General features: G+C 40.8%; 1 protein-coding gene across 1 annotated transcript; it reads left to right on the forward strand.

Annotated features, from left to right (window-relative positions):
- The first annotated feature begins 4674 nt into the window (after nucleotides 1-4674).
- Nucleotides 4675-11751, forward strand: LOC115674664 (1-acyl-sn-glycerol-3-phosphate acyltransferase 2). Its single transcript, XM_030597127.2, has 11 exons — nucleotides 4675-5073; nucleotides 5573-5695; nucleotides 6825-6864; nucleotides 6982-7055; nucleotides 7337-7396; nucleotides 8245-8322; nucleotides 8468-8626; nucleotides 10069-10194; nucleotides 10910-11002; nucleotides 11137-11223; nucleotides 11332-11751. The coding sequence occupies exons 1-11, from the start codon at nucleotides 4993-4995 to the stop codon at nucleotides 11572-11574; spliced, it is 1164 nt and encodes a 387-aa protein (XP_030452987.1). The 5' UTR covers nucleotides 4675-4992; the 3' UTR covers nucleotides 11575-11751.
- The last annotated feature ends 56 nt before the right edge of the window (nucleotides 11752-11807 follow it).

An 11807-nucleotide genomic window follows, 5' to 3' on the forward strand; every position in this document is an offset into this window, starting at 1 on the left:
TCGGCGAAACAAACGGAACCTAAGTGACGTGATTACATTTTACTAATTCGTCGATGAAGCGGATTTGGACTCGGGCTTTTGTTGCAGAACTAGAACCTTGGAAAAGAAAGAGTTGACTAGGCCTAAATTTTCTCTCTAGTTACAAGCAAAATGCCACAGCATGCGTTTTATATATTCAATTTGAGAAATAAAAAAAAATAAAAGATGATGAGAAAGTCGTGCAAATATATTATTTTTTTTCAAGATATGAGCTCCTCGATCCTTCAAGACATCAGACTTGAACGTGTGTCCATTTGAATACTAATGACTCAGCTGCAATAGGGATCATAGGATTGGGTACATCGACCTAACCTAGAACACGTGTTATTGTTCAATAGTCCTACCTTATTAATAACCATGGAAATTGCTTAATGATGCGGGGATTAGTCAAACGAACTACGATTTCTTTTAATCAAAAGCGGGTCTGTTTTTTTGCGAATTTTATGATCAATTGGGAAATTTCGATCGACGCGCCTATTTCTTCACGAATTATCGATTAGGTCGAAAGGAAAACTTTTGGAGAAATATCTTCCAAAGGTTGCATGATCTATCTACCATGCCCATTTTCCTTCATTGTGTGTTAGGAGTAGATGAGCAACATTTTTCAATGTAAGTATTTCTTTAGTGGTGAATGAAACTTTTCTTGCCATTTGTGCATAAACATCGGTGGTATCGTCTAGATTTCCTCTCGTCTACCATTTCGTAAGAAACATTGCTTTTGATGTGTATTTAAAAGTTCGAACGTTGATACTATTATTAGGAAAAATACAATGATGCTTTTGGGAATCTTGCTAGGTATTGCCACTTGGGAAATGCGAGGTATATGAGTCGCATATAAAATTCGATAGATAATAACATATGTTCTCTTGAAAATTGCACCAAGCACCAAGTAGTCCATAGAGGCGACAATTCCTCCCAGCCCCTCCCAACCCCTGTCAGCCCCTCATTATATCGTCGATTTTACTATTGTTAGTGAAAAATATACTTTAATAATCTAGTCCCAGGGATAATAGACACAATTTACATGGATATAGTAAGTCCCGATCCTGATACCTGGGTGGTACTCTATCGATCTTCTCCTTCAATCGCAGTGCAATGGAGAAGTGGCTTCGAAGGGACCAGTCAAGGGACAAGTCATTGAGGCTAGGAATCAAAGGGTGTCTACTTTCTAAGTTTCTATATCGTTCGGAAAGTTTTCAGGCCTTTAAACATATCCATGCTAGCGAGATTGGATTCGGAACTGACGGACCCAACAAATCCAATAGGACATTGGGCTCGACATGGCCTAGGCAAATTGCCATTTTGTCTGTCTCAAATGTTCAAGCTTGGATCAAAACATGAACGTTTTTATCTCCCTTGGAAAACAGAGACATGACCCAAGCCAACGAGCTAGGCCTTTGTTCAAGTCCGGTTGGGCCGAACCTTCAGGTAAAATTTACAAAATAAACACGTTTAAGCTCTCTCCCTAACTATACTTATCTTTTTTTTATCATAACAAATATATCATTCATCGTGCCCCATCAGCAATTACAATGAGGCCGCCGAGTCACATCTTTTTATATAAGTGGTTTAAGCTTATAAAAAAAAAGAAAGAGAAAGAAAAAAAATTTTGAAAAAATGAATATAATTAAAAAGCTGTCCACGTCGCCAAACATACGCGTCTACGACGACGTTCATGTCGGTAATTTTCGGTACAAATACAAAAGTTTTATCACTCAATTGGCCAAAAAAAATATTTAGAATTGAATTGACGTAATTACAATATGTTTAAAATTTTTTTAGTAATTTTTCCTTCATCAATGACATCAGTATTTTCTAATGAAAGACATAATAGAAGCTACGAAGTTTTTTTAATCTAATCATATTCTATTCTATTCAATACTTTATCCTGGTGACTAGCGCAGCGCAGTCCAAGAATTAAGATGGCGCATGCACAATGATGTTTTTTTTTTTTTCAAAACATGCAAGCGCAATGATGTCAACGCCTTATTTTTGCACACTATCCACATCACCATTTGGATCGGAGAAGCCGTTCGACACCAATTGCCGCATTGCACGATCTAAATCTATCGAACCAATGCGGAACGCTCCCCTTTGACTTTTGTACCAAAACCATAATAGTAAACCATTCAATGTCAGCCGTTGGGGTAGTTGAGTTGTTCTTGGTCCTATCGATGGCGGTGATTGAACTCCTTTCAATGTCGATTAGGAAAAGAGAGGACGAATTTGTTGGCCAAACCGAGCACGATGAAGTAACTCGTAAAGGGCATGATTTAGAGAGGAAGATGTGATCATTTCAAAGTTATGGTTGCACCTCCTAACCAATTCCCAACACCACCTTACGTGCGTGCTTAACGATGAGAACGCCCTCGGCGTTGACTAAACAAATTTCATGCGAAGGAAAAGAGGTTGTCCCACGCTTTATAATAAAGTCGATACAGAGTTCATTAGGAAAAGCCAAAAGTTGTTTCAAGTCATTACAGCGCTAGGAAATGAATAAACAAATCTTGGGTCGACACGAGACCTAGTGTCAATATAGCGTCCTAATCGTAGAATATTTAACAAACCCATGATGTGGATCGGATGTTTATGTCGAAAGTCTTGTGTTGATGAAAATGTAGTGGTGAAGATGTGTAATGTCTTTTTCACGATTCCTCGAGTTCAAACGGAAGTATGCTCCCGGGCGACATAGCGGCGATGGCCCTTGCCTTTTTGCGAAATCTTGACTATAAGGACCTCTATCGAATCGGGATGCCACAGACACTTGCTATGGCACAAATTATCCCAATCTGCAGTCCATACGAGAGTGTGCAGAGTCGAGCCCTTCTTCCATCGAACTGATAAGTTCGCCCTCCCATGATCCGATCAAAGGCAGATCATTCGTGTCGAGCTAGAAAATTCGCACGGAGCTATACGTCCGTGATCCGACCCGAGCAGTTATGCCGTGTCGGAAGCGAGCCCGAAATTAAGACGCTTTCTTGAGACGTAAAATCTCGGCAACCGAAAATCTCGAAACGGCCCATTAAATTCGGTGGGCCCGGCAGTATGAATGGGGTTTGGTAACATGACAATTACGGAATTTGCGAATTTCATTTTTCTTGAAGGGATTGGGTGCAACGTAACTTTCAAGGATTGGCGTGCGGAGTTTACAGCGCGCCCCTGCAATCGCATGCCCGCCGGCTTCAATTGCTCGCAGCGAGGTGTCGCTTGGATGGTGACACGCGGCCAGTGACTCGCGTCTCCGGCGGGGTCCCCATCGGCCGTCATTAAATTGGGGCATCGCACGCACATGCCCCGTGGCCCTGGCCCGTGAAGAATTTCCTCCTCCTTTATCACATCTAAAGCATGGTTTTACTCCTTTTTTCTTTCCATGGTTTGGAAAATAGATGAACAAGGCAGATAAGAAATTGTGATCATTAGGCGGGTTCTAGGCCGGGTTCGAAAGTCGAGCGTCACTTATAATCCAAGTCCGTTCACGGGTTGAACTGTTTATCGAAGTGCTCAGATCGGGTCGGTCTAGGCTATCTGTTGTTGTATGATCATTGCCCAAGCTCGTGTTGCTCTCTCTAATATAACTCTCATTGATCATATGTTCACGTAGCTTGAGAGACCTGCATTGTTTATTATTTGTGTGATGTATGTGTTAGTATTGTGTTTATCTGACATGTGGTGAGCTCAAACGTAAACAGTCATATACAAATTCTTGCATGAGAGAGCTTGTTATTATTAACAGATGGGATGACCAATTTGATCGCAGGAACACGATATTTAATCATAAGTTCTTTGATAGTCTTGAGATTAAAAAAGAAGAAGAAGAAACTTTTACATAATTCAGAATTCGGTATTGTTGACATATAGTCTTGATTGCAAAACTATTAAACAGTTGAAGCTAAAGAAGGCAAAAAATGGTAGCCAAAAGACAATTTTTGGAGAAAGCCTAGTTTTGGTATAGATTTGATTTGATTTTGAACGGTGAGAATCTATTTTGATAAATAACATAGACGGGTAATTAAACTGAAAAGAGAAGAAAATGCGAGGACTTTTGTGGCTAATTTGGTATTTCGGAGACACATGAACTTGACCCCTTAATGCCTGCTAGGGGATGGCACTCCTCACATTTAATCATGACAGCCGAGTAATACTTAAAAACGATCTCATTTCAATTTCGACATGCGAAGATTCATATTCAATTTTAGCAAAGATAAACATAACGATTCACTGATTTTCAATTGGGAAAAAGGAGGCATTAACCCATTTCGTCGCCTCTAATGACAATAAACCCAACGATGGATTAAAGTTCGTGCGGATCTGATCATGTAGATGTCAATATGCGTTTTACAACCGACCAAAAAGAAAAGAACATGCTTTCAGTAATTTTTTGTTGACCTCGACGTGGCCATGGATTGAAAGAAACAATAATGAAAAAAAGGATAAATCGAAATCGAATTTCACCTCCCTCAATCTGTGTAACCCTTTCCCGTGGGTCAGCAAAAATGGGAAATGGATTCACCTGGCTAATAGACAAAATAGATTAAAAAAAAACGAAAAGAAAAAAAAGAGAGGAAATTACGATCTTTTATTTATTTTTATAATTACAAATGCCTGAATTTGATAATAAATCGAGAAAATTGATTGTCGTTACACACATTTGCCTCGGAAGCAGAGTAGAGACGCCGTTGCGTTTAAAGACGGGTCTCTTCTCTGGCCCTCGTCGCCTCTTCGATTCCGTCGTCCGTCGTCCGTCGTCGTTGATCTGATGGTGGATCGCACCACCACCTTCTTCTTCCTCACTCCTCACTAATCGTACCTCCGCCGTACCAGATCCCTTCCCCCACCTCCCCTCTCCCCCTCTCTCTCTGAAATCCGCCTTCTCCTCTCTGCTTATCCTTCTCTCTCTCTTCTCTCTGTGAATCCGCCGTCTGCGGAGGCGCGGTGCGGGGAGGCGTTCGTGCCATGGCGGTTGCAGCGGCGGCTGTCGTCGTCCCCCTGGGCATCCTCTTCTTCATCTCCGGCCTCGTCGTCAACCTCGTCCAGGTGAGCCTCCGCCTCTCCCGCCTCGGTGTTGTCGCCGCCAGATTCCGAGCTGCTCGATTGATTGCCTCGCCTCGCCGCCACTCCGGAGCTCGTCTCGCGAGGCCTCTTGGAGTGTGTTCGAATCCGTCGGTGCTTCGGTCCGAGGCGCGCGCGCTCTCTCTTGTTCGTTCGCGCTGCGATTGCGCAGTGGGGAGTTGTTTGTCCCGACGTGTCGAAGCAGATCGATTTAGTGTCTTCGCGACCTCTTTTCGCTCCTTTCGCTCTGCTCTTTCGTCCGTCGCGCTCGCTGCGTTTGTGTTGTTTCAGTGTTGCCGCTTTCTTTATTTGATCGCCAGCCTGCGTGATTGCCGTGAAATAGCTGGCCGAACGATTGGCTATTGTGCATTTTGTCGTTCCGCTTGTTTGGCGGGGAAAACATTCGACCCGTTTTTCCCCCTCTTTCCTTTCCCTCTGAAGTTATTCGCAGTGTATGTAACTCACTGTCTTGTTCCTGTTTCAGGCAGTGTGCTTTGTCCTCGTTAGGCCGCTGTCCAAGAGCACGTATAGAAGAATAAACAGAGTGGTGGCCGAGCTGTTGTGGCTCGAGCTCATATGGCTAGTGGACTGGTGGGCAGGAGTTAAGGTATTGGCACTTTCGACAAAATCTCTGTTAACTCGTTTGGTGAATCTGTCCCTATTGACCAGTAAGGATGATGGCGTCGGAGATACATAAAAAATGCTAAGACCGGTAATGCGAATAAGTAGAAAGCAGCTGTGAGAGTTTCTTGTTCTCCCCACTTTGAGGTCAATTTGGGAGATCATTGAATCTCCTCATCAGTCAAGAGTGAACACATGAGAGGTTGCGGAAAAGTTTCTTGCATTTCTTTTCGAAATTTTTCCACGGTATCATACTATTGTTAACAAAGTTGCTAGATTTGGATCATCTGTAATGAGTTCAATGACTGAGGAGGATTGTGGTAGTCACCTTTCCGCCTGCTATGTGACTACAGAAGGCATATATTTAGGATAGATTATCCCATAAAATGGGTTTATTTTACGAACATGACCCTAAATACTCCAGATATGCTTCTCCTTTTCCTCCTGGAATCAATTGTTCATTTCTACTGTTGCATCTGGTCATTCGTACCTGGTGTCTGTTTTAAGTAATATTTGCTTCTCGGAGTTTGTGCCTTTGTGCGGATTGGCTGGTCTTGGTTGGCAGTTTATCGAGAAATTTTTTTTAACTCCTCTCACTCTTCACCTACTAAGAAATTATTCAAGAGTCAGCTCTCTCCTGTCATCCTCATCTTTAGGTGCAGCCATGGTTTTCTGTGTGCTGTGTTTGTGAAATCCAAATGCTCCAGCATATTTTTTCAGTGAGTTGTTCTTTTGGCTTTGATAAGTAATGTTTCTTCGGGAGGTGCCAAGCATGGTATAGCAGATATTCTATATCTTTAGCTGAAACTTATTGCCTTCTTATGTGTACTCTGAATGCTGTCTCGACAAGTGTTTTTGGACAAATTGTGTGGCAATTCAATAGCAGTCCTCTTTTTATCTCGTTATTCTTTTGTCATTTTTCTCTTTCTCCGAGATGCTTCTGCATGTTCATCCCTGCCTATTTGAGGACTTCGACATAGGTTGTATGGTTAAAATGACGACTTTGACATAGATTGTATGGTTAAAATGATTATACTATTTTGTGGGAGCATGCATTACTCTGTTTGTTTCATATGTACCATAATACTGATTACGTGAATCTTTTTCTTATGTAGATCCAGGTATTCACTGATCGGGAAACCTTTCACTTAATGGGTATGATTTAGATCAATGGATTGCAAATCCTATGTTTATTTTTATCTGGAAGAGGCTGGATAGTTTCCTTGCTTCGAAAGCTTTAAATAGCTAATTTTATTTCTTTGGATATTACAGGCAAAGAACACGCGCTTGTCATATCAAATCACAAAAGCGATATTGATTGGCTGGTTGGATGGGTCTTGGCTCAGGTGAGTATCGGTCATGAAAATTATTGGAGATATATCTACTCTTTGTTGACATAGGAATTCATGCATCTGCACAGTGCATACTTGTCAGATCATCGAAATTGGGTACATATCATTGGCCTGTAGTGAATTAGGTCTCTGACATACACATCTTCTTTTCATTATTTTCCCTTTTTCTGGTTTATTACTTCTGTGACTTTTTTATTTTTATTACCATTTAAGTCAGCTTACATAATGATCTGCCTTTTTTCCATATTGATTTATAAAAACTTATCTGTATACAGCGATCAGGTTGCCTTGGCAGCACATTAGCTGTGATGAAGAAATCATCAAAGTTTCTTCCGGTATGTTTCCAGTATTACTTGCTTCAGAGCCAGCATATTTTGCTTACTGCAGAAGGTTAACAATTTAATCGTCGCTTCTAGTGGCAGACCAAACATGTTCATGGCTGGAACTTGCACACATGCATATAGTTTAGTTCATGAAATCTGGTGTTTTATTGGAGCAAACTGGCTTGTAATCTTAAGGAAAGAGATGAATTGACTTTACTTTTCTGAGAAATGGGACGTGTCTTGCAAACTGATTGTTTCTGTTGTCGTTACAATTTTATGCATGCGATTTTTTCTTTGACCACTTTTATGCATGCAGTTATTGTCATCAGACCACTCCTTCATCATTTGATTTTAGGTATTTCATGTCATTGGACAATTTGATCTATGGCAGTGAAAGATGGAATGGACTGAATAAGGATGAGATTTACCAGCTTGTCGTTTATCTTTCAGAGATCCACATCACCTGACTGTAACATAGACACACATTTTATGTCAGTTGCTCGATTCCTCCTTATTCTCCCTCTTGCCCAGATGAGGATGAATCAAATAAAGTAGGGAAGCAAGTCTTCTTATTTCTCCTTTATAAGGAGTTAGTAAGTCCTTATGAACCACAGTCTATAGGTTTATGTAAAGGCAGTCCAGTCCCATTAGCATAACTAATTGAATAGCATGACTCTGTGTCAGGAAAAGTAAGCCCTTCTTGTCTTGAATTGAATTTGGCTTCGCTGCATCGGGCTCTTCTCATAGGAGTAGGGGTGTGACTTTGACTTTCTTGTTGGAAAGACTTACTTTCTTTTGAAAGAGCAATGGGCATAGATAAACTTTCTCAAAAGCGGGAATGGGATTATCAATGCTTGCAGGTACTAGGTTGGTCAATGTGGTTTTCCGAGTATCTTTTCCTTGAAAGGAGCTGGGCAAAGGATGAAAGCACCTTAAAGGTACTTAAAGGAACCTTATGTTATTTGCACTCTATAATTTGTTACCTATCTGGTTAAATAAAAATGCTTTGCTGATGACCATCTATGCATTTATACTTGTGGAGTGCTTTAATCGATTGTTGGTTCTTGTGGTTTTTTGCTGCAGTCAGGTCTGCTAAGGCTAAAGGACTACCCTCTGCCCTTTTGGTTGGCACTTTTTGTTGAAGGAACTCGCTTTACTCAGGCAAAGCTTTTGGCAGCTCAGGAGTATGCAAATTCAACAGGACTTCCTGTACCACGAAACACTTTGATTCCCCGTACCAAGGTCACTTTCAGCCCCTCCTCTCTCCTTTGAGAGAGAAAATCGAAGAAATTGTTTGCCTCTCTCATATCCTTCAATCTTTTCCTGCTTTTGGATGGGACTGGCTGGGGTTGCCTTTTCTTTTATTTGCTACTTACATAGAATCTTCCATGGAGTAAAAGCAGAAGTCTCTTCAATAGGCTGTGGCAGGAAGGTCAGTTTCTGCCTAGTGCCTAGAGTGACCTGCGATGCAATAATTATCACTTGAAGCATAGAAATGTAAATAAAACTCATGCTGTTTTATTCTGTATGTTAATGACTAGTTACAGTCGGTGATCACAAATGCACCAAACATTCGTTTTGAGAACCAGAAAGCCGATGACATCGGGAACCATCACAATAAGACAATGACCTTAAAGAAGCATTAGATTATATATCCAACCTTCCATTACTATTTATGCATTAGCCTGAAAGATCCATCTTCTTCTCTGTTGTTGGAGCAAGCCCTATTTCTTAGATCTATATCGTGTAGCACATGGCCAAGGAAAAAAAAATTGTGGAAATGCCCCATTCATAGTATGGGTAGCCTACATTGTACACTTTTTGGGGTATTGATGGGATTTGTGATAGCAAGATTGTCTTCATGTATATTTAAGATTGGTGGGTAGTGTTTCCTTGGCTGAAAAACTTTTGTTCTTTAGTTTTTGTATCTTTGGAAGGCTGAAGAAAGCCAATCGGGTGTCTCACTTATTTCACCTCTTCAAACTATGCTAGGTAAAGGGAGGAAATACCTCCAAAGATAGTGTTTGTACTTTCTAAACTACCATCGATCTTCCTGACAATATGGCCCATTGTTTTTAAAGATGTTCGGCATGTGCTAGTGACTTCTAAGAATTCTCAATTGCAATTCTGTTCTGCTAAAGGTTGTTGATTATTGTCTCATGCGTTTTAAATATGGTTGCAAGAAATCTTGTTGCTGAATTTGTGTGTGCAGAGTAGGAGATTTGTAGCATTTGATATAAACTACCACAAGCAAAATTACATGATAGGTGTAGAAATATCCAAAAAAGGAGAGAGAGAGGGAGGGAGGGAGGGAGGGAGGGAGGGAGGGAGGGAGGGAGGGAGGGAGAGAGAGAGAGAGGATTCTGCGGAGGCTTTATTTGAGTTCTCTACTTGAGTTAAGATTGAAATCTCAATGCTAACTACCGGATAATAAGTGGGTTTGATCTACCAAGTTCTCTTTTATCTGTTGAATCATCGAGTTACATTGTAACCAAGAAATAAGTTCAACAAGCAAATGTGCCTCATCGAAGTTTGTCAATTTGTGGTTGGTAAACTCCTGCTGGTCTTTTTTTCTGAGTTTCATTAGTATCACTGCTTTATTAGAGTGGTAGGATCTTTTGATCACAGTGATATAACCAGTTATTCTCGAATGGAATATCTTCTTAACTATTTCTTTCTTTCAGGGTTTTGTTTCTGCAGTGAGTCACATGCGTTCATTTGTTCCAGCCATTTATGATGTCACAGTGGCCATTCCTAAAACTTCGCCTGCACCTACAATTCTAAGACTTTTCAAGGGGCAGTCATCGGTGGTAAGTCAAGTCTATCATTTGAAGCTGAGTTTCAGTACTCACTGCTTAAATGAAGGATGCTGAATTGGCATTCCTTCAAAAGCTCTAAAAGTTATTATGGTTATATATTTGTGGTGTTCATTTGCCAATAGTGCATATGATTTAGACTTGAGTTTTATAATTTCTGACAATTATGCACTGCATGTTTGCTTGGTCTATCAATGTCATCTTGTCTAAGACCAGCCCATAGATGTCTGCATCAAGTGTCATATCTAGTACCATCTTAATACTTGGATCAGGTTTGGAATCGGAATCGGACTCGGAATTGGTGGATGTGGTTAAGAAGTATGTAATGGTGATGCTAATGGCTTTTTGGAAGTGGCGGTAATCACTTATTTCTATTTTGGTTTCACATATATCAGCCTTGTACGGATCAACCGTTTCTTGCTGCTGTCAGCTTATGGCAGTCCAGCTCTAGAGTTGGTAAACAATGAATGTTAGTTGTCATTTGCACATGGTACATCTACATCTTTTAGTGAACCGAATCTTGTTGAAGGTACCTGAGCGCAAGTAGCCGATCTTTTGTGAAATTTGCTGATTATGCTCTGGCTGTGAAAACTTCCTTTACGGTGTAAATTTTTCGACCACTGCAGTTAGTCGGATATTTGTCTATGGGATAAGACTTTCAGTGATGAATACATATTTCTTAATACAAACAACCATTACCTTCCTGCAGATCCATGTGCATCTCAAGAGGCATTTGATGAAGGAATTGCCTGAAACAGATGATGCAGTTGCACACTGGTGCAGAGATAGATTTGTGGCTAAGGTGACAGTAACTTTGTATATCAGTCGAATAGTGTTCACCTGATATGTAATCTGACTTTGTAGACTTGGACAAAAAAGGCAACTGTGCTTCATCAGTTTGCTTGTCTTAATTACCTTTTGCCTTTTCGAGTGTAGGACGCATTATTGGACAAACATAAAGCCGCAGACATATTTAGTGACCGTGAATTGCAGGATACAGGCCGGCCAATAAAGTCACTTGTGGTCAGTTTTTTTGTTTAACAGCGTGCATCATTCTTTTTCATGACCAAACTATAAACTCGATGTTCCATTCTTTTTTGAATAAGCCCTCAATTTCTGTTTCTGGCATAGGTGGTCATCTCTTGGACGTGTTTGGTTGCTTTTGGGGCTTGGCAGTTACTTCGCCGGACCTCATTCTTATCATCATGGAAGGGAATCGCATTTTCCTCAATCAGTCTGGCAATTGTTACCGTTCTCATGCACATATTAATCAAATTCTCGCAGTCGGAGCGGTCCACACCTGCAAAGGTTGCACCTTCGAAGCCAAAGACCGAAGGAGAGGCCTCAAACAGAGTAGAAAAGAAAGAGAAATGATGGACAGATACTCCCGTACTTTCATTAGGTCGGAGGCTTTGTCGACACCTTTGTTTATTGCTGATACGTGTAATTTTGTTTCTTTGGGGTTAGTTGTGTTATTCAACTTTTACCCCATCTCTATAGTCCTTCCATTTTGTAAAACGCTTGCCTGTATGGATGCCGATTTATTGTTTACTCTGCCTAGTGCTTACTCTGACCAAAAAGGGAAACCTGCTCACTGCCATTTAGTT

The sequence above is a fragment of the Syzygium oleosum genome, unplaced genomic scaffold (genome assembly GCF_021117445.2).
Source record: "Syzygium oleosum isolate NSW1041296 unplaced genomic scaffold, Sole_v2.1 Sole_v2.25, whole genome shotgun sequence".
In the NCBI taxonomy this organism is placed as follows: Eukaryota; Viridiplantae; Streptophyta; class Magnoliopsida; order Myrtales; family Myrtaceae; genus Syzygium; species Syzygium oleosum.

Excerpts from the sequence above, each read along its gene's own strand:
- LOC115674664 (XM_030597127.2), top strand. The coding sequence starts at position 4,993 with ATGGCGGTTGCAGCGGCGGCTGTCGTCGTCCCCCTGGGCATCCTCTTC. Across the intron at positions 8,627-10,068 it reads CTTTGATTCCCCGTACCAAG|GGTTTTGTTTCTGCAGTGAG; the intron begins GTCACTTTCAGC and ends TCTTTCTTTCAG. Across the intron at positions 11,224-11,331 it reads GGCCAATAAAGTCACTTGTG|GTGGTCATCTCTTGGACGTG; the intron begins GTCAGTTTTTTT and ends TTTCTGGCATAG.